Source organism: Nothobranchius furzeri, chromosome 18 (assembly GCF_043380555.1).
Source record: "Nothobranchius furzeri strain GRZ-AD chromosome 18, NfurGRZ-RIMD1, whole genome shotgun sequence".
NCBI lineage: Eukaryota > Metazoa > Chordata > Actinopteri > Cyprinodontiformes > Nothobranchiidae > Nothobranchius > Nothobranchius furzeri.
In genome coordinates, this window is record NC_091758.1 from 44,397,442 (window position 1) to 44,419,544 (window position 22,103).

Genomic DNA, 22,103 nt, shown 5'->3' on the forward strand with positions numbered 1-22,103 from the left:
GAGCGTTTTAGATCAGTCAAATGGTTCATTCATAAAACCGGCACGTGACTTTTTATTTCTGCTTCAGACGATCGCAAAAAGCAGCATAACTGACACAAACATGAATATTATTTCTTGTACATTTAAAGTGTTTTCATGTGTGTGTGACCCCAACAGCAGCTGCGTCCGCTACAAACATCTACAGCATAATACCTGAAAAAATTAAGTAAATACGAGTTATTTTTAGAACGTAACTCCCACAATTAACAAGGGACCCTGCTACCTTAACATGGGAACTCTGAAATGTGTTGCCTAGTAACTTTTTGTGTTAAAAAGAATTAAGTAAAATAACTGCGATTATAATTTGGTTTAAGCTCAAACAGCCCAACGTTTGGAGGTAGCCATGTGTGAAGAATGATCCTAGCCGGTTTGTCGCTCCAGCCGTTCTCCTTCTTGTGGGTCATCATGTTCATGCATTAGCATTGACACTGATGAGTGTCCGAGCGTTGGCTTACACCACAGCTGGTGCTATTAAACCTGAAAGGACTGCCTGGCTGTACCTGACCAGTCGTTTCAAAGAATCACTGCAGAAATAAGATGAATTACGTAGAAAATAAGACTTGAGTGAACAAAAAGAGTAACAAACACAACGAGACGGTGAAATGAGCCAAAGACAGATGGAACAGTAGGACTCACTCTTGTTATAGCAGGTGGAGAGCACAGCTTTATCTGCAGGACTGGCAGCAATGTGCCATATCTCCCCAGCTTGGTGCAGGAGGACATTCTTATTAATGACGTTATTCTCATCATCAAAGTCAATGATGTGGATCTGAAACAAACGCAGAGAAAGACAAATGAGATGCTGTTGTTCAGGGAGTAGCTAGAAAACACTGAGTGCACCTCTGCACCAACGGCAACCTCCCGCTTTAACACACTCGCTGAGACAAAAGGTTTCCATCATAATCAGCTTCTAAATCTGTAACTGAGACACTTTTAGGACTTAAATGTGTTTTGTTTAGCTTTCTTGTACGTTTGCTCACATGTCTTAGCCTAACGGTACTTTACTGATATTGCTGTCCAGCTAACAGTTAAAACATGTTCATGTGTATTTTTTTAATCAGCTTATCTTCAACCAAGCCATTTCCTTCTGATTAAGGTCAGATAACGTGACATAAGGGAAGTCCTCTTTTTAGTGAGACATTCCAACTCTTCCTGGTGGATCCCAGGACATCCTGGGACAAGAGAAGACATTTAATCCCTCCAGCAAGTTTAGGTCTGCTCTGGAGTATGTTCTTCCAGAAGGCATCCCAGTCAGATCCACCTCCACTGAAGAGGAGCAGCAGCTCTACTCCGAGCTACCATGCACATAGGCACCACCGACTCCCTCCAACTGTGGGATGCAAACCTGCAACCTTCTAGTTATGGAGCTGGAACTTAACTCCTCTGTAGGCAAAGCCCCCTATCCACTGCTCTTTCTCCTGACTCGTCCTACCACCACTCAAGAACAAGGCAACAAGACGCTTTAAGCTTCTGCGCTAAAGTGAAGTTTATCTGGTAAAACATGGACCCTAAATCAGCGCTACCTATGTTTCCAAAGGTTTTCTGTCCCCTCAAGAGCGCCATCAAGCAGGGCATCCCATAACCAGGAGTGCAAGATTTACAAACTAATCACTTCTTCTGCAATCACACCTCAGCAGCAACATTCCCAACACACCAGAAATGCTCCTGGGCGTCCTTGCTCGAGAGCTTCCTTGACCCGAGGCTTTAGCTGCACAGCAGTGAAGGCTTTAGACCTCGCAAGTTCTGCAAACAAACTTTCATTCATGAGCCGTTAATGGGAACTTCTCTTTCGTGAGTTCTTTTCATTGGACGAAAATCTATTCTATGAAGACCCTCGATTAATGCAGTTCAGGGCCCAAAACGCTGTAAACCAGTGAGGGCCTCAAGGTTTGATCAGAGAATCAACGGCGGCTTCTCCCATAAGAAAGGCACTTACAACACCTTGGGGACCATTAATAGGGTTACACTGAACAATAACTCCTTCCAGCCACTTCCACTCCTCTTGCTGGCGATACTTTTACAGGCTAAACAAGAGGAGGTGGACGGGATGTAAAAGGGGAGGAGATGAGCATTGGAACTGCAGCATCCTTCAGCCTCCTCAAAGTCAGCTAGGCAGCTATTAACCTTGGACTGGACTGCATCAAGCAGAAAATTATTACGCCAAGTTATAATTTTATGGTGGTGGGGGTGAGGCACAAATAAATTCAGGCCAGCAGGACAGGGTAATTGGAGGGCCTGGTAATGTGGTCCCCCCAAATGAAGTCAGGTGTAAGAGGAGAGAGGTTTCGGCCCTCCTCCCTCAGGTGATTTATCCCTGGTTTTTTCTAAGCCTGGGGAGTGACTCATAGCCTTCAGCCACTTGGGCACTGAGCCCAGCACTTTTTAATTATGTGCCAGTGGTGGGAGGAATTAAGGCCGGGAGAAAGAGAGGAGGGAGACTGGTAAGAAGTGGGGGTGAGTAAGGGATGAAGCCAAGCTGGCTTGTGGCCCCCACTTCATGGGCTTCACCGCTAAAGCTCTTTAGCCACACAGATGACAGTAAGCAGGACGGAGGAGTAGCGAGCCGGTGAGAGGTGCCAAGCTTGGGCGCTTTATCTCGTTAGCAGCCTTAAATGCCACGCCGAGGTGCCCTCCGATCTGTCATTTTTGACTGTTGGTCTCTGCGGGATTTGAGAGGTGCTCAGTGAGTTAAGAGAGACATTTCCACCCTGCATTATGCTTAATGGGAGGTGGAGAGGCCAGCACGCTTATGGACACAGCAGAAGCTTTCAGGGCTGAAATGCCAATTGAAAAAAAATTTTTCATGTGAGTTCAAACTCACCTAAATGAGCTAACCAGTGTTAGCCAGAAAACTTATGCAGAGTGGGAAAGAAAACGAGCTTCATGAATAAAACAAACTGCTCAGTCTGGGCCCACGATTCAGCTGTAGGGTCGTCTCAAAGGAGATGACCTCCAGGATGAATAATGATGGCTTTTAGGTCTTACAGCTCTGAATGCTCTTTGACATTCAACAGATTTAAAAAAGAATATTAAGAACCTGAGTTTTTACAAAATAACATTCTGTAGATGGGAAAAATGCGCTCTTCACATTTCATAGTACAGCTGTGTTGGAGATTATGTGAATAGGATCCTTTCCTAAAATCATTGCTTTTGAGTTAGTGTGTGTGTGTTTTTACCAAGCCCCCATAATTCGGGTCTGGATATGAAGCAAAACAGGAAGTGACAAAAATTGCAGTTCCACCCTCATCCACTAGGGGCTGGTGTCAGAAGCGAGCAAATCCTCATTGACTCCCATGTTAAAAATACCAATTTCACAGCAGAAATAAACATGTTTACAGCCTGGTACCAGAACATGTTTTTGGTTTAAATGATCTAGTTTACACTGATGACAACTCTGAGGGGGGGTGAATGTTTTTTCACTCTTCTGTTTAAGTGTATTAAAAGCCTAAAATTCTGTATAATTAATGAGCATCAGACCCACGTGACCACAGAGCTAGCTCCGGGGAAAGGCCTCAGTAGAGCCTCGGTCTGGCCTGGAAACTGCTCCGTCAGTTTCAGTCTCTCAACTAAGATCATTAGTTGTAGCGTTTGTGCGTTCTTTATTTATTTATTTTATTTATAATATTATTTGTTCAATTGTTGGACAAAATGACTTGCTGTGGTATTAATTGTACTGATAGAGTGTCCAAGGAGTCTCCACTTCATTTTTTTCGGTAAGTAAAATTATATTTATGTATTTTAGGTCACTGCCGCTCTTGCACTAGCTGAGCTCAGATTTTAACATGTACTGTTTAACCATGAAATTTAAATGTAATAGGGTAAAAACCCAGTGCATTTAACATAATGCTGCACTTTAGAAAATGAGTTGAAATATGACATGTTGGTGGAGCTGGGTTCCCACTATTGGTATGGTCTGCCTCCCCTCAGCGGCAGCTCGTCGCATCTCTGACGGCAACGGCACCTGTTTGCTGCGCGGCTGCCGGCTTGTGGAGCTCTCGGGAGACCTCTGTGTTCCACACGGTTTTACCCAGCGGTCAGCTCAGCGCATCGCTGACTCAGAAGCTCCGGTGTTGTGCACAGTTAGCTTCGGTTGTAGCTAGGTAGCTACCTCCGTTAGCTTAGCTACCAGCTCCGCATTAGCCTTGGGCTAGCTTGTAGCTACATCGCTTCGGTTCGACGGGTGTCGTCATTTGATCCCAGCCTTACAGTCCCACCCTTAGCTCCACCTCTTTTCCCTTTTATGGAATTGTCTGCCACCTCCCATTTTGGCACAAAAACTTATAATTGGAGATTATGGGCACAAATTGTCTAGTATATATATGTCGATGGTTTTTACCCCTAAACAAGCTCCTAAGTGTAAAAATGCATAGCGAAGATAGTAATGACTTCTTTTTAGAAGTGATGCTCGATGAAGCAGTGGCTAGAGAGCTGGGCTGGACACCTTAACCACTGGACTACCGTAGCCAATACAGCTACTGACTCGTCTAAGACGCTGTTGTACGCACATTTTGTTGGAGCAGGGGTGGGCGGAGTTTCACTGAAACAAAGCATTTTATGTTCGGGTATAAAGGCAGAAGCACCTGTTTCAGTATGAAAAATTCTGTTTCAGACGACAGGATCTGGAGTCTTACTTCCTGATATGTGGACATCTCTCCTCTGATTGGCTAACAACACCATGACTCTACCACTGACTCTGTTTGCTCTGCAACATTGATGCTTTATTTCCACAAATAACACAAGCCTGGAGGAGTTATTTGGAGTGGTAGAGTCGCTAATGCTAACAGTTAGCTTCTACTAGCTCAGACGTTCTCTGCGGTTTCCTGGTCGCTAAACCAACAACAGCCTTAAAAATGGATTCGTTTTAAAAGGATTTTAAAACGAATTATTGTGTCAACGGGCAACCGATGCAGGGCTGCCAGGACAGGAGTAATATGGTCGTGTTAACACTTGCCTCCTAGAAATCTGGCTGCAGCGTTCTGTACCAGTTGCAACCTTGCTAGCGAACCCTGGCTCACCCCGAATAAAACCGAGTTACAGTAATCAAAGCGTACCGTGATAAATGCATAAACTACCGTTGCAAGGTCATGTCGTGACAGGAATGGTTTCACCTTGGACAGGTGACGAGGGTGATAAAAGGAGGAGACCACGCCGTTAATGCGGAAACACTCAGAAAGACCCATTAGAATCAGAAATAATCATTAAAATATGGTTTTTCAGTGTCCTACACCTTTGAATATGGAGCTATATATACCAGAGATATATACTTAATGAAAAATCAAATATATTTCAGTCACTGAACCAGTGCGTTTTTGCTTTTAGGTCATTCTACATTCTTCTGTTTTTGAAATTAAAATACAATTGTCAGCGAAATAAAAAAGACCGCTGGAAAAATTGAAGAAGATTTTGTCTAATAAGAATAATTTACCTCTTTGGTGTTCTTTGAGCTGAAATCAAAGAGCAGCGAAGAGTTGGGGGGGTATTCAGCTTCAGACAATGTGTAATAAGGAATCACACTCAGAGACTGGGATGCATTGTCACTATTCCCAACGAGCTCTGTATTAGCCTCGCTGCACAAGACTTGGATTGAACTCGGTCTGCATTCAGCGCCAGACTGTTTACACACTGAAGTCGGCCAGAAAATAGGATCCCCTTTTTTAAAGCACAGATAACACTCACTCTTGCTCTGAGAGCTAATTATTTCTCTTCCTGTTTAGAGCCAACTGTTTCTGTCATCTGTCTCCGTAATGACCTCTGCAAGATGTGCATGTACGCATGCACACACACTCGCACTCTCTCCTTAACACACACACACACACGAATAACCTCACAGCAGCAAACCTTCACCAACAATCAGGCACAAACAGAAGCACAGATGAATGAACACAATGGGTGCAACTGATCTGTTAGTTAGCACCAGCTGAAAGGCAGGTGGACATATGCAGATAAGCTTAAATCAATCAGTTAGACCAATGAGTATCAAATGAAACAGCAGCAACTTGGCTTATAGGGCCAACGTCTATATTTACACTTCCATTCACTTCATAAATTATGCCGGTGTGCCTTTTCACAAACTCTTACAATTATGGGATTTCACCCAAACAATCATCAGAGATCAAGCTAGTCACGGTTTGCTCCATGGCACCATTCCACCAACCAGTGAGGGTCTGTGAAGCGCCAAATATTGGTGTGTCTGCAGAGCAAGAAAACTGCTCCGTCTCCTCTCGTGTTTACGGGCAGATCTCTAAAACTAACAATGCTAGGTTTATGAAACTCTCACATCGCAAGGTTGACTAGCTGTGCTAAATAAGGATAAATGTGTTGTAAATGTCAAACTCAATAAAGTTGGTGAAATCATCGCATGAAAATCAAATCTGCCATATTTGTATATACACCCTGAACAAGTAAAAGAATATGTGAATATTTTAGGTAAAATCTGTTGTTTTTTAGACATAATCTTAATGTTCATGGTTACAGTAATTATAACAATTAGGATATTGACTTTAAGTTCAACTATGACAATATATAATTTCCCAAAGTAAAACTAAAAAGAAGTACAGGGATCACGCATCTAATACTAGAAATGAGACAGTGTTCTGATGAGATGTGAATGAGAACTTCAAACCTAAGAAGATGGAACTAGAGCACGCAGCATGTCTTTAAGGACTTGTCTTCGCTTTGGTCAGGGTGAAATCTATCCAGAGCAAGTTTCCAACACCAGAGTAGAAAAAATATCCCTTCTTCTCTCTGTCGCATCATCTGACTTTCTGCTGGCCTCCTTCATAGACCCTTCTGTGACTGCCACCAAATCAAACATGGATTCATTAGTAAATAGGTCTTGTTTCAAGTCCTACTCTATGTTTAAACTGTCTGTCCCATACTGGTGGATTAAAGGGGACATTTGTCCTTTGCTGAACAGCTTGCTTCTGATGAAGTGTGATGAACAGATCTTCTCTTCATTGGTGGTCGTCGTTTTTCTGATACGACTGATCCACAGTTCAAAGAGCAGGAAATATGTCATAAAAGGGTGTGTTTTATTCTGTACAGATAGATTAAGGTATTTTTCTCCCTCTGAAACATGTAGACGGCACGTTTTTTACTATCTGCAGTATTTGTAATAGAGTTTTTTTATGCTTAACCTAAAGTATTTCTATAAAAATGTATTTATCTGAGTTAAATAAGCTCTGATACATCACCTGCTGTTGAGAATGATTTTCTACTTTTTGGAGCTCATCCAATAGTTTAAAAAATGCTTTAGTAGGTAAGATCCTGGAAACACACACACACACACACACACACACACACACACACACACACACACACACTGAATCGAACAACATAAACAGAAAATCAAGTGATCTGTATTCTTCAGTTGATTCCAAACTCCATGCATGGTGTTCTTATTGGGGGAAAGCATTTAGGTGACTGTGTCTGACTAGAAAAGCACCTGAAACTAGAAAAACATTCATGTGTTCACCTGACTCTAGTAGGTTTGGGTCATATCTAATTTTCTCTGGTAATACATATCATAATATGTTGGATTAAACAAACTAAGTGTTTTATTGAGATGTGTCATCATACTGCAACGCACATAGTTTATTAGGGAAAGGAGAAATGTGCAGAGGGTTTGTGCAGAAATTGATACTACAATCAAACACAATGAAAGATAAAATATGCTCATTTTCCACAAGTACTTCTCTGCACAATATTTCTTATTTTATTTATTATATGCTCTGTTTGATTGTGCAAATTATTTACATTCATTATATGTTGATTTTATACTCTTGAGTTTTATTGGCGGGAAAAGAAGTAATCCTTCCATTGTACAGGAATACATGATTCCTTAATGTGCATATGAAAAAAAACTTTTAATTAATTTCAAGTTAAATGTTTACACAAATACATGCCACTAAATGCAAGCTGTACTTATGTTAAAAGTCAAATAATAATTTTACTGGTTCTAGATTGATTTCATCAAGCAATCTCTGTATTTTATGGATTTGAATATTAGGCCAGTCTTAGTTTATACAAAGACATTGTGTTCTATGTGGAGTTTTTATTAGGTTGTAATCAATAACCATCAATAATGATGACTGGTTTATATTATGTGCTGGTGAACAAAACTAAAATGAAAAAGGTGTACTACATGTGAATACACATACCAATAAAGTTTCAACGAAGGTATAGAACGTGTGCTTGAGATCAAACTGTATATGTTTAGAAGTGAACAAGTGTTCTTACCTGGTTGTCAAATTTAAGTGACTGTGTCCCCACGAGAAAGCGGATAGCATCAGTCTCAGCTGTTTGGGCAGTAAGTGCACGTGCCTGCAGAAAAACAAAACGTGACAGGAACATATTTAAATAATGAACCGCAGAAGAGAGCATAGCTGAGGAGAGTAATGAATGGAGTAACAAGAGAGGACTCCACAGCCTACCTGGAACTCCAGACCATAAATGACAGGAGCGTCGTCTTCCATTCTTCACTTTGTTTCAGCCTTCAGTTCTATCCTTTAAAATTAAAATAAAAAAATAAATAAAACACCCCGAAACCCTTTAAGTTGCTGTTTTTGTGAAACGTAGTAGTGTTAAAAACAAGAAACAGTAGCATCACTTCCGCGATTTAAAAAAATGCAAGAGAAAAGAACGTACACTCTGGTTGAAATACGTAACAGCGGATTTGAAACGTAAGGATGGGTTTGAAATTTACGTAAAAGGCCGTGAAGAATACCATATAGTCACATCCGGGCAATTGTACACTGTTTCCCTACGCGGCGCATGCGCATTGCTTTTTTGTTCGTCCAGCTGCAGTAAGGTAAGAGATTAGCGATTTTTAATGTTTGTATTTCTTCTTAAAATGTGTTGTTTGTTCTATTTTGACTATACGTGTGACGTGTCCCATTCGTTTTGAATTATTAGTAGTTATTTTTGTAGTGTGACAGCTGCTATTTTACGCCCTGTAACGCCACACAGCTACGTAGCATTAGCATCATAGCCTCCTAGCATCAAATAGCAGTCCTGAGCAACATAGCTTCATCTATGTCGCGTGAAATAGTAAAAATATTCAAACTCACCTTATCGCTGTAGCTGTGATACAATGTTAACGGTGCATGCGTGTAATTACAGGTGTTTGAAAGTAGTGACAGGAAGGGGATGCGTCCAACTTCCTGAAAATATGAAGCGCAATAAACAAAACGCAATTTTAACGATTTCATATCCAGACTTTGCGTATTCTAGTCAGGTAAACTGCCACTGCTCAAGTTATTCAGCAGACAGATACACACAGTTGAACGTTGCTGTCTAAGAAGGGAAAAAATAAGTGTTTTTATGTTATACGAGTTTATTCTAATCACATCCTCCCCTCAGTTAGTTTATTCAGAGTCACTCCTCACAACCACTATCAGAAACTTCAGACAGATTTCGAACATAGTAGACTGAATCAAGCAGTAACCAAAGTACACTTGAACATCATTTGTTGAAAAATAGAACACAATGCTGACCCTCAACCCAGAAATCAGTGTTTTGGAGATTCCAAATAAAACAATTCATCACTGACCTAACACATTTGTTGTTTTCTTTCATAAGCAGTAAGATGGATACAGGGGAGGGTAATGCCCAGCGGCCTATTACTTTGGGCATTACAGTGGAAGACTTCAGCAATGAAGCTTCTGTCCCGGAGACAGATACAACTAACACCATCCAGACCCCTCCCAAAGATGACATCCTGCTCCAACAGGACAGCATTGACCTGGGTGCAGGGGAATTCGTCACTCCACAAGAGGACAGCAGTGCCACACTTTCTGAGAGCCTGATGGATAGACTCAATGACCAGATGATGGAGAGTGTCATGATCTCTGACTCGCCCAATAACAGTGAGGAGGATGATGTGGGTCCTATTGACTCCTTCCTGGATGGTGGGCTGGAGGAGAATGGATCCTCAGGGAACAAAAAGGAAGAAAGTGAAATTGGACAGAATACAACTGAGATTAAAGTGCCAGTGGATCAAAAGGAGCAAGAATGTACCAAAGACGACATAAAAGAAGAGATTGACATAGAAGAGCAAATTCAAATAGTGGTTTCACCTCAGAGTGAAGCACATAGTCCTGTTGTTATCAAGAGTGAGGATCCAGAACATCAGTCACCCAAAGGGACTAGTCCTAAAGATGAGCCTGTGCCAGTGTGCACCATATTTAGCCAGGGCACACAGCCAAAGTCCCTGGCACCTGATGGCTTTCAGCCTACTCTGATCAAGTCCCCTAGTTTTACCACGGGGAGTGGTGGAGGCAGTGATGAAGCAGTGACTCCCAGTAAGATGACTGCCCCGCTGGTGTGCCAGCCCAGCCCAAGTCTTAGTAAGTTCTTTACTGATAACGGACAGGCCAATCCAGCCTCTGACTTCTTTGATTCCTTTACTGCCCCATCTTCCTTCATTTCCATCTCAAACCCTAACGCAGATGTGTCTCCCGCTTCCACCCCTGCACCCTTAAGCTTCACACCCGAGCACCAGCGCTCTTCTACTTCCTCCTCAATTTCCACCCCAGGAGGACTTTTGGACTCCGGAGCTCCTACGCCTGTCTCAGTGTTTGGCCCCACTGTCACTGAACCAACCACCAAGCCCCAATCTCCTATATCCCAAACTGTCCCATCTCTAAATCTCGCTAGTTCAACTCCTCAAGCACAGCCCTTTAACCAGCTCCAGGCTGTATTCTCGGGCACCGATGACCCATTTGCAACAGCACTGAGCTTAAGTGAGGTGGACAGGCGTCATGATGCCTGGCTGCCATGCGAGGAGACGAGGAAGATGTTAATCTCTGTTGCCACCCAGCAGTACGGCCCAGCATACGTAGACACCAACAGACTCACAATGCCTGGATTAAAGTTTGACAACCTGCAGGTAGGACTATCCCCAAGACAGCATGCAGTAATTTTACATGTTGCAAAAGGCCAGAGTGGCATGTTTGTCTGAAGAAACTCCTGAAATTTCACACGTCATCACATAAACCCTCTCTGTACCACCTTAAACAGCCACACACATCTGCCATAACAATCTGTTATCGTTTAAGTTGAATCAGTTGACTTTTTTGTCCAGTACAGTCTTTGGGGGCTGCTGAGAATGATCTTTATTTTCCCCTCACAATATGTTTGAATGCTTGTCTGAATAAATGAATAAAAATCAAGGTTTTTACTCAGTGAATTAGATCTATTTTACAGCTTTATTAAAAAAATATTCAGCAGTCTGCAGTTTTTGCTTTTTCCTCTTACAGCAAGATATTGTTTTTATTGATTTCCATTTTATATAATTTTATTCCTCCACTTTCATCTTCCCTTCAAAAGCTTGTTTTTACTTGATCTATTGACGTAAACATCTGTAGTTTGCTCTCAGGCTAACCCTGGTGTACAAATGTCAGCGTTCTTCAGTGTATGCTGCAGCTTTTTTACAACCCATGTTAAATATGTGATTTGATGCAGGGGGATGCTGTGAAAGACCTAATGGTTCGTTTCCTGGGAGAGCAGGCAGCCATGAAGCGCCAGGTTCTCACCGCCAGCTCAGTGGAACAGTCCTTTGTTGGCCTCAAACAGCTGGTTGTAAGTCACTATCTTATTATTTCAACTTATTTCTAAAAGTCTTACTTCTGAGAATCAGAAAACCAAAATTAGCATTTTTTGTATCAAACCTTTGTTTGCTCTTTTTTTTTCGTTTATTTGGACGAGTTTTTTTTATTAACTTTTCCATACACTTATTTGTAGAGGTTGACCGATATATCCAATGTTCTCTATATCAGCCGAAATTAAAAACTCTCAGTAGGTCAAATCGAGTTCTTTTCTGCAACACACTTCCTTCCGTTTATACAAACTGATGCTGTTTTGGGTTCTCCTGGAGCTTTCTGGAACATTTTAGAACAGCAGTCTGACTAGCTAAAGTGTCATCATCACACACTAATGAAATTTACCTCCATTTGCTGTGCTCGGGAACTATGTGGTGGTTTAACCCCCCAAAAGTTTTTGATATGACCCAACCAGGATTTGAACACCGATCTCCCAGTCCCAGGGCAGACACTACCACCGGGCCACTGAGAAGGTAGAGGTTTTAAAAGGGTGACTATGCAGTTTGGCTTGCTTCTAGCACCCCCTTGGGTACATTTAGAAGAACTGAAATTAAAACTTCTCTCCTTGCCGTGCGTTCATATTTTTAACACCTTAATCCAGGGGTCCTCCATTATAATGGTCCGAGGGCCACACACAAAAGACCCAGAAGCAAGAGGGCCGGGGGGGGCTGCTGCTGCTGTTTGGATTGCTGGCAGTAACGCACATGGTAAATGGTAAATGGCCTGTATTTGATATAGCGCCTTCTAGAGTCCTGGAACCCCCCAAGGCGCTTTACAACACAATCAGTCATTCACCCATTCACACACACATTCACACACTGGTGGGGATGAGCTACAATGTAGTCACAGCTGCCCTGGGGCGCACTGACAGAGGCGAGGCTGCCGAGCACTGGCGCCACCGGTCCCTCCGACCACCACCAGCAGGCAACGTGGGTTAAGTGTCTTGCCCAAGGACACAGCAGCAGCAATAGACTGAGCGGGGCTCGAACCTGCAACCTTCCGATTACGGGGCGAGCTCTTAACTCCTGTGCCACCGTCGCCCCAACACACACATAACACATAACACACAAGCTTGCAATATAAAGCAGGACAACACCTGTCCCCCTCCAGCTCGGCTGAGTGACCTGTCCTGTGTGACCTTCACTATGTAACCCTCATGTCCATGCTGTCTCTGGAGGAGCAGATAGGAAACAAGACCTCCTGTAACTTAAAATGAACCAAAGCTTCCAGTTTTTCTTTAAGCTGAATTTAACATCAGTTTATCATCATGAAACAAAAGAATAAAGGGGACCAAGAACTTCTATCTTCCATTTCTCTCTCCTTTTAACTTCTCAGTGTCCCTAAATAAAAGAGACAGATGATTACGCTGCAGCTGCCGTCACTGACCCCGCCCCCTCCCCAAGACCGGATCTCCCAACATCACAGCACTCGGTCTACCTGAGCGCTTCCAGGAGAAACAATAATGAAATTATGAAAATAACGCGTCGTTGGAGGAGCGTCCTCCGATCCTCTCTCTTGTTTGAGCAGACAATCTCTCTCTCTCTCTCTCTCTCTCTCTCTCTCTCTCTGTCTCTCTGGCTGATCGAGCGAGCGGAGCACGCCGCGTGGCAACCCGCTCAATTAACATAATTTACGGGCCAAATCCAACAGAACCGGTCGGGCTGATTCGGTTCGGGTTCGTTCTCAGGTTATAACTCCAGTGCTCAGCCCTGCAGTACCACATAAAAGCGGATCAAAGTTTCCTACCCGGTAAATGTGGAGAACACAGCTCTGACAGATTTGGATGCTGCGCTGGAGCCGCCGTTAAAATAACTAAACTACATTCCACCATAATTGATTATGGTACTCTTCTATGATGCAAAATCGTTTATGCCCGCATCTCATGCATTGATTATTTTCCTCAGCTCCATCCTACACCTCCCGGTCAGCCATCGGGGGTGGGGGTGAGGGGTACACGCAGGGTTTGGGGGCCACAAAGAGAGGGCCCATGGGCTGCCATTTGTGGACCACTGCCTTAATCTAACAGCAGAAATGTCTCCCAGCCTTCATTAGTGTCTACAGGAACAGTTCATCACTCAGTTAAAATCAGCTGTGTTCATGATCTAAAACATGCAGAAAACCTGCTGAAAGCAGACTGCAGCGCCAGGTATGCCAGCTCTATTTTTTTTTTAAGTCCTGCAGACCGGACCGGCACTCTGAAGTTGCAAGGTGTTACATGCCCCCCAGTCTAGGGTATAGGGGAAGCAACATGACAGTCACAATAATGGAGGAGGCCGGTCTGCTAAAGAGCAAAAGGTTTATTTGCTGAAGGTTGTGTGTATATATAAAAAGAAATGTGGGGGAAAAGAATGGACCTGTGGGTTGACCAAATAAATGAAATAAATAAAACAAAACGCACCCTAACTGAACTCTTAACCTTGGAAAAAAGAGAAAAAAACTCAACTTCAAAAGGACTTCAGCTTCAGCTTTACACTAAAGAACAGGGACAAACTACCAGCTCAGTGGCCTAGTGGTAGAGTGTCCGCCCTGAGACTGGGAGATCAGGGTTCGATTCCTGGTCGGGTCATACCAAAGACTTTGAAAAAATGGGACCCAATGCCTCCCTGCTTGACACTCAGCATTAAGGGGTTGGATTGGGGGTTAAACCACCAAATGGTTCCCGAGCGCGGCTGTGTCTGCAGCTCACCGCTCCCCCAGGGGATGGGTCAAATGCGGAGAACAAATTTCGCACACACATCAGTGCGTGTGACAACTAATGGGACTTTAACTTTAACTTTAAGCTCTGGGCTCAAAGGCAGGATCAGAACAAAATGGCTGCCGTTTCCACCAGGTGTAGGCTGTTTAAAGGCAGGCTCCACAGCTGATTGGGCAACCAGGTACTGAGCAGCCAGTCACTGACAAAAAGGGAAGGTTCACCTCAGTGTAGCAGGCCACTTGAACCTGGAAAAGAAAACAGTTATAGAAACTGCCAGCAAAAGCGCTTTGCACGTAACACAAGAGAAATGTCCTGGCCACAGGGGCGATATGGGCTGGATGGCCTTTCATTAACCCTGTGAAGGGTCATTTTAACACATACTGGCTCAAGAAAATGGTTTCAAATTTATAAAGTTTTCCAGACAACCGTCAAGCTTTAGAAGCAGAATTATTTAGGTGAAAGGGAAACTTTGGCTTTAACACAGGCCCACCCTAACACATCAGTTGTAGGGTTCGGCAAATTGAGTGCTTTAAGAGCTCGATATATATATTAACTCTACTTATGACCCATAAGCTGTGATACTCTCTCTAAATATAGAATATCAACCCTGCTTGGTCTTTACTGTGTTTATCAGAAGCTTCTAGGGTTCTTGCTTTATCAGGGGATCGTACACACTTCGTTTTGATTCAGAAAAGAGTCAGGGTCATAAAAGTAAGAATTTATTTTACAAACAATTAAAACATGACAAGTTAACTAACATTTACTGTGATGGATGGAACTAAAGATGATGTATGAACCTGTGTGTGAATGTGGTGTTAGTCAGAACTTCCGTATCTAGGAGAGCTGAGTTATGGAAGTAGAAGAATTTGGGTTGCGTTAAGCTATGGAGTAGGTTGTTATCAAAACATATCAGACGCTATCTGTGTGTCTACTTTACCCGTTCTCGGAGACCCTCGTGATACATCCGGAATGTCGAAGTCCTCGGACTTCCAGGCACCGAGGTCCGTAGAAGAAACTGCGGCCCCACTAAACCGGTCTTAGAGTTGTCTCCAGGTCACAACAGACGGATGGAACCGCACATCTGGCGGACTCTTAAGGAGTCAGAACATTATCAGCTTGTTCTGCGGGAACTGTTTCGGTATCAGCGTCGCAGGTGCAAAAAGGTTTTGACGACGTGTCAAAAGCTTTGATGGTTAAAGAGGGTTTTGCTTCAGGCGGCCGGTCTGAAGCTTTCTCTAGAACCGAGAGATCACCCGAGAGTGATCCACTTTTGATGTTCTCATGTTATGATTTGTGTAGCCAACCAAAGGTTGACAGGTTTGAAAAATGTTACCAAGAAACTCAGAAACACGCCTTCTTTGATACGGATGCTCTGACTGGGGTAAAGGACTATCTATGTGTCAGAGTTTAACTTAACCTTCCTTGTTCTTGTGCGAGTGCCAATGGTGATGACCTCGTCATGTAAACATGCAGAAACATATTTCAATCACTGTAGTCATAATCATAACATTAATTTCAAACTTCAATCATTGAGCACAGGTTAATGAAACATTTCATTATATTATAATAATTATAAATAGCGATAAACAAACGTTTATTTAATGATTATCAAGCTTATAAGTTGTAGAAGTTCATATCTAATTTAGGAAATCGGGGCTGCGAGTGTTCCTTACATGGAGGCAAGAAGAGTCCTGAAAGATTGAACCTTGAGGAAAGAATGTTATTGTTGACATTTCGTTATCTGTGTTCAGAGCTGCAGAGACTCTGAGCTCCAGCTGATGGGATGAAGGCAGGCCAATTTAAAGGGAACACATACAGTCTTGTGCCTCCTTTTTGACCAGATGTTGAATGGTCAAACTGTACCTAAAAGCTGACCACTGCTGGACGTTACACCGTACTCTAAATTGTTAGCCAAAGAGATCATCTCTAACCACAGTCTTTCACTGTGTCTGCACAGTCTCACCTCATTCTCTTTTCCTGCTGCCATCTATCCGTCTTTCTCCCCAGCCTCCATGCACCCTCTCCATTACAATTCTTGTCCCACAGCTGACCCTGAGAGACAGTTGTTATTTAAGACATATGCACAGCAGTATCAGCAGACAGCGTTGTGGAGAGCAGGGAAAGCGGAGAAGAAGATGGGAGGGGTGGTTTGAGGAGATGGAGAGGCAGAGATCCTCTCAGCTCACAAGTTCTTTTCTCCTGCTGTGCCCATGTATTATGCATGGGACTGCTGTGCATATTTCAAGGGCCTTCTGGACTTGGTGTATATATAAACACACACAAGCTGGTACTTTCAGCCTTCCTTCAGCTGTGCTATATGGTGTAGGTGAGTGTGTTTCTGAGTTAGAGGATCATATGCCGTCTGCTGATTGGTGTGGGTGGCTCCCTGAAGCACCAGGCGAATAAAAGGGGGGGAGTTGGGGAGCCAGAGAGGTACTGCAGACCTACAACAGTGATGGCAAAACCACAGAGATAAAACAGTGTTGTGTGATGTATGAGGACACAGGAGGGTCTTACCTGGCCCTAAGCATAAACAAAGCAGACTTTTATCTTCGTGTGTGTGCACGGCACATGGACCCTCACTACCCAAGATGCCTACACCTGTCTTAGATGCTAGTAGCTGCTAAAACTCAGGTGTTGTTGAGTACCGTTGTGTGAAAAATGTCCAAAGGAGGAGCAAAACTAGGTGTATATGTTTTTTATAGTCATATCACAACATTTATCTCAAACTGTAGGTTTTTTCGGTCACTACATAAAGCTCCTGACCATAAACTAAAGGAATGAGATCGTGGATACAAGAGGCCGAAACAAGTTTTCTCTGCAAGGTGTCTGGGCTCTCCCTCAGAGAAGCTCGGTCATCCGGGAGGGGCTCGGAGTAGACCCGCTGCTCCTCCACATCGAAATAAACCAGGTGGGGTGGCTCGGGCATCTGTGGTAGGATGCCTCCCTGGTGAGGTTTTCTGGGCACGTCCAACCAGGAGGAGACCTAAAGGTTGACCCAGGACACGCTGGAGGGACTATGTCTCTCAGATGGCCAGGAAGCACCTTGGGATTCCCTGAGACCCGACAACCGAACCAAACAAAATAAAAATGAATAAATATAGGATGTTTTAAATTGTTCATCTTTGACACAACTGCTTGCCGCAATTCACCTCGTTGCTCCACTACAGTCCAATACTACTTCATTTTCAAGCAGCTGTTGTTGTTTTGTTTTTCAGTATGGTACACTGTTCTCCCCAACAGGGTTTGTTTTTCGCTATAAAGTTCATTAGTTGGTGGCAGACTGCTGCATTTATAGATCGGACTTTACTGACTAACTGAATTGTAATCATGTTGTAGTTCTTTTTTAAAACACAGAGCAGTTTTGTTTACCTGTTTTCCCGCTACGTTTCGTTTGCGGCTGCAAACTTCCTCAGGCTGACGCTGCTTCTTCTTTTGCTGCTCTTGTGTGTTTTCGATTAGCCTCTTTCTCGCATTCCTTTCTGTGTTCTATTGTTCGTGTGTTGAGTTGGCGTTCGGAGAAAGGACTGCAAGAAAGAGGCAAATCGAAAACACACAAGAGCAGCAAAAGAAGAAGCAGAAAGCAGCACAATAAAGAAGTCAGCCGTAACAGATCACTGCACAAGAGAAAACCATGTAATGAACTGGGACAACACAAGGATCATAAACACCGAACAACAGAAATACAAAAGATGGATAAAAGAAGCTATCGAGATAAGGAGACGTGGATGTGGGACCATGAACAGGGACGATGGAGTTTACACGTTGGACCGCGCATGGGACTGCATCGTCGGAGAGGGGAGAGCGGGCAGCAGAGGGCGACAACGTCCTCTGCTGCCCGCGGATAAACGGAGAAGGAAGTGACGCCACCATCAGCGTCAGCCTGAGGAAGTTTGCAGCCGCAAACGAAATGTAGCGGGAAAACAGGTAAACAAAACTGCTCTGTGTTTTAAAAAAGAACTACAACATGGAATTAGATACGACTCAGCAAGAACACACCTAAGATGTTCAAAGATGAATTGTAATCAATCTAATTGGGCTAGAAATGAGCTTGTTTAGTTTTTTTTTTGTAAAGTGTCGTAGCAGGATTTTTGTTATAACTTGGGAACATATTAATTGAATTTAAATTGTTTTCAAGGATATCTCGAAGGTCAGAGTTTTAAAGCACATCTGTTTTAGCCACTGCTTTAGATTCAGCATCTTGATTTGAAAAAGCACTTCAAACAGGCAGACAACTGACAATACGCAGACCCAGAAGGCAGAGCCGAGAGCTAAAGAACAAACTATCAAGAAACTAAAGCTTTGCTCCCTTATCAAGAGCTTGTGTGACCTCTTTGTGTGGCTTTCCTGACTTCATGGAGAACTGAGTCACTCTCGCCAATGAATGGATCAAACTCCGTATTTCCTCTCCATCTCCGGCGTTCTTTTCAAATTCAGCTAATTTACCTACTAATAAATTATGAAATTTATAAACTTCCCAGATCAAACAAATGTGTAGATCAAAGCTGCCATAGGCGGTGTAGCTGGTAGAGCTGGGAGGGAAGACTGAAATAGAGAAAATGAGAGGATGTGCACAGACCAGCAGAACATGCACCCACACAGACTCGAGTCGTACAGCGATGAGGAAATGAGCATGTCAGAAAGCTGCTGACCATTAAAGACTAGATTATGGGTCAGAGAATCAAATCAGCTGCATTCTGTACCGCAATCACATACCCATTGTTCTTGTGTGTGATTGGTGCACTAGGACCTTGTTCTATTCAGTTTATTTGGTGTGTGTGTGTGTGTGTGTGTGTGTGTGTGTGTGTGTGTGTGTGTGTGTGTGTGTGTGTGTGTGTGTGTGTGTGTGTGTGTGTGTGTGTGTGTGTGTGTGTGTGTGTGTGTGTGTGTGTGTGTGTGTGTGTGTGTGTGTGTAAGTATATGTATGTGTGTATATGTGTGTAAGTATATGTATGTGTGTATATGTGTGTAAGTATATGTATGTGTGTAAGTATATGTATGTGTGTGTGTGTGTATAAGTATATGTATGTGTGTATATGTATGTGTGTGTGTATGTGTATAAGTATATGTATGTGTGTGTGTGTATGTGTATAAGTATATGTATGTGTGTGTGTTTATTTATATATATGTGTGTGTGTGTGTGTGTGTGTGTATAAATATGTGTGTGTGTGTATGTGTATAAGTATATGTATGTGTGTGTGTGTTTATTTATATATATGTGTGTGTGTGTGTATAAATATATGTGTGTGTGTATGTGTATAAGTATATGTATGTGTGTGTGTGTGTTTATTTATATATATGTGTGTGTGTGTGTGTCTGAGCCCTGCTATGAGCTGGCAGAATGAGTCATGCTGCAGAGTCTTTGTGTGACTGCACCTATCGTCACCACAGATGCACCCTCTGTTCATACATGCATGCACACGTGTGTGTGCACTGGATACACACATACATGCAGTCTATATTTTCTTAGCACATTTTGAACCTTTTGCTTGACGAGCAAAGCGGTGTTGCTATTAAAAACCGACTGCTTCTCTCTGATGAAATGTAATCCAGACTGAAACTCTAGATGCTTTTTGCAAAGCGAGAATAATCTACAGTTCTGAGGTTGATCTCTTGAGGTATCCTCAGTGCACCTTGGAAAGAATACATCATACTCCACTTCATGCTGCCTCATTTTCCAGCAGATCATTTGTTTAAATGCTTGTTTTTATGTATTTTCTTGTCTTATTAAAACTGCTCAGGTGATTGTTGCTTTTAATAGTTTTTTTGGAGGGTGGCATCTCAAACTTAACTTACAGAGTAGAAGATGGGTAACATGTCTCATATCTCTTTCTTTAGTGGTTATAATAACCAACCAATACTTGGTTTGGTATTTTATTGTGCTGACTACTCAGAGTATTAGACTCTGACTGTACCTATAAAAATGTGTATGGCGTCTGAGATCTTTTACATCGAGGACAAAACGTTGAATGTTTTTGGTCTGCTTCCGTTGCGTACGCTCAGCTCCTCTTTTTCTTTTCTCCGAGTGACCTCAGTCTCCTCTCTTGTCCTGACTGTTGTGTGGTCAGCAGCGAGCTTGTCTCTAGCTCAGCACCACCCAGGGCTGGCCTCATCTGTCTCCCTCATTAGCAATACCACCTTCTCCCTTCCTCCTTCCCTCTTTCTCCTACGTCTTTGTCTCTTACTTTCTTTCCTCTGTACTGCCTGCCAAAGAGTCTAACCTCTCTTCCCACCCACAGTTTGATGCCGTCTGGGCTCGAGGCCAGTATGCATGTGTGTGTGTGTGTCATTTTGTGTGCATGAGAAAAACACCCACCTCTGCTGGTTCACCCACCCCAAAATGACTCCAATGACCCAGCTGCTGCATCGCACTTTGATATCATTGCTCTAACCTTTAGTTGTCATTATCATAACCTTTCTACATAGCTGTCATTTCCGCTACCAGTTACACTCACAAGCTGGGGTCTGAGAAATGCACCGTCAGCTTTTGTTGTCCTGAAGGGCATGTTTAAACCTCACCGGTAGTTGTTCTCACCTTGCTCTGTTACGCTGGCTGCAGCTGAGCACTCCTTATTGAAAAGGTGCAGATAAAGTTCAGCCTGCTGGCCTGCTAGCATGGAGGATAATTCCATTTTATTAGACTCTGATGGACACTGATAGGAATGTGTGAGGATTTATCTTCTTGTCTGAGTCATACGCCATTTGCTAATGTTGTCACTGCTAGTCTGTTGGTTTATGCCACTTACAACCTGTGCTTTGCATGATTTCAGTTGCACACACCAGTACATGGCATTTCCTATGCCTGTGCCGACTTCAGTAGGTGTCTAGTATTACATTTTTTATTCAGTTAAATTTAACTTGAAAGAAGAGCTGATGAAAGCAGCAGAAGAGTATCGCTGCTGTTGTTCAGTAAAAGGCGAGACATTTGCTTTTCGTGAATATCGAGTAAGACTCGTGATCCTCCCGTTTTCCACCCACCGCTCTTCCAACTAACTTCTACCCCCTGAAACAGGAGCACCAGAGCTTTTCTTCTTCTGAAAATGACTCGCAAGCCTTCATTCTTACCAGAGACCAGAGCACATTTCCTGAAGAGACAAGTGCATGAGGGATCTTTAAGGGATCTTGGACCTTTTTCCAAACTTGCTAACTTGCGTTTCTCTTTTGATTTAGAAAGAGTTGTTTAAACTTTATAACGGTTTCAGTCTTCTTCTTTTTTAAATCAAAGCTGTCTGTGACCTTCTAACTGCTTTTTGATAAACATAAGAATGGTACACAATATGATAACTCCTCTTAGTATACCTTGAAATGAATGTGCGAATCATAACCAACCTGATTTTTGCAATGCTCAAAGACATAGATATGTTTTACTCCAGGGATGGTATTGGCCTTAAAGCCCCGGTGTGTGATATTTTTACCAGTTTACTATAAATCCTGTTTCCACTTCACAAACGTGTCCTTTTTCACTAATATTTCTCACCAACATCAATTGTAAATATTCCTCTCAACTTGAAATTATACATTTTATATACATAAACTGTGATCGATGCTCCATGGTCACCCACCATCGTAAAATACAGTAGCTGTTTAGCGACATACGAGCTCCACGTTACCGTTTGGAGTATGACTGTAACCTGAAAGAATCAGCAGAGGGCAGCAGTGTGCCCTGGAAGCATGGAGTCTGCTAATTTAGCTAAGAAGTAGAAAAGAATAGCTGCACCGTTGCTGTAACTGAACTGCATGGCGCTAAAGAGTCACACTTTTTCATCATG

At 42.9% G+C, this 22,103-nt stretch overlaps 2 protein-coding genes across 4 annotated transcripts in view; one reads left to right on the forward strand and one right to left on the reverse strand.

Annotated features, from left to right (window-relative positions):
- The window catches only part of eipr1 (EARP complex and GARP complex interacting protein 1), a 92,510-nt gene extending 83,249 nt beyond the window's left edge, over positions 1-9,261 (reverse strand). Inside the window, exons 1-4 of one of the 3 annotated variants that reach the window (XM_054741959.2) lie at positions 9,108-9,261; positions 8,472-8,544; positions 8,278-8,361; positions 676-808 (exon numbers count right to left, since the gene is read on the reverse strand). In XM_054741959.2, the coding sequence (XP_054597934.1) occupies positions 676-808; positions 8,278-8,361; positions 8,472-8,513 (259 nt within the window). In that variant the 5' untranslated portion in view covers positions 8,514-8,544; positions 9,108-9,261. Of the gene's footprint in view, positions 1-675; positions 809-8,277; positions 8,362-8,471; positions 8,684-9,107 lie in introns of those variants that run through there. The other 2 variants (XM_054741960.2, XM_070547112.1) reach the window with 2 other exon arrangements.
- The window catches only part of trappc12 (trafficking protein particle complex subunit 12), a 43,885-nt gene continuing 30,568 nt past the window's right edge, over positions 8,787-22,103 (forward strand). The window contains exons 1-3 of the mRNA XM_070547111.1: positions 8,787-8,848; positions 9,619-10,927; positions 11,503-11,619. Coding sequence (XP_070403212.1) covers positions 9,626-10,927; positions 11,503-11,619 — 1,419 coding nt within the window. The 5' untranslated portion in view covers positions 8,787-8,848; positions 9,619-9,625. The remainder of the gene's footprint in view (positions 8,849-9,618; positions 10,928-11,502; positions 11,620-22,103) is intronic.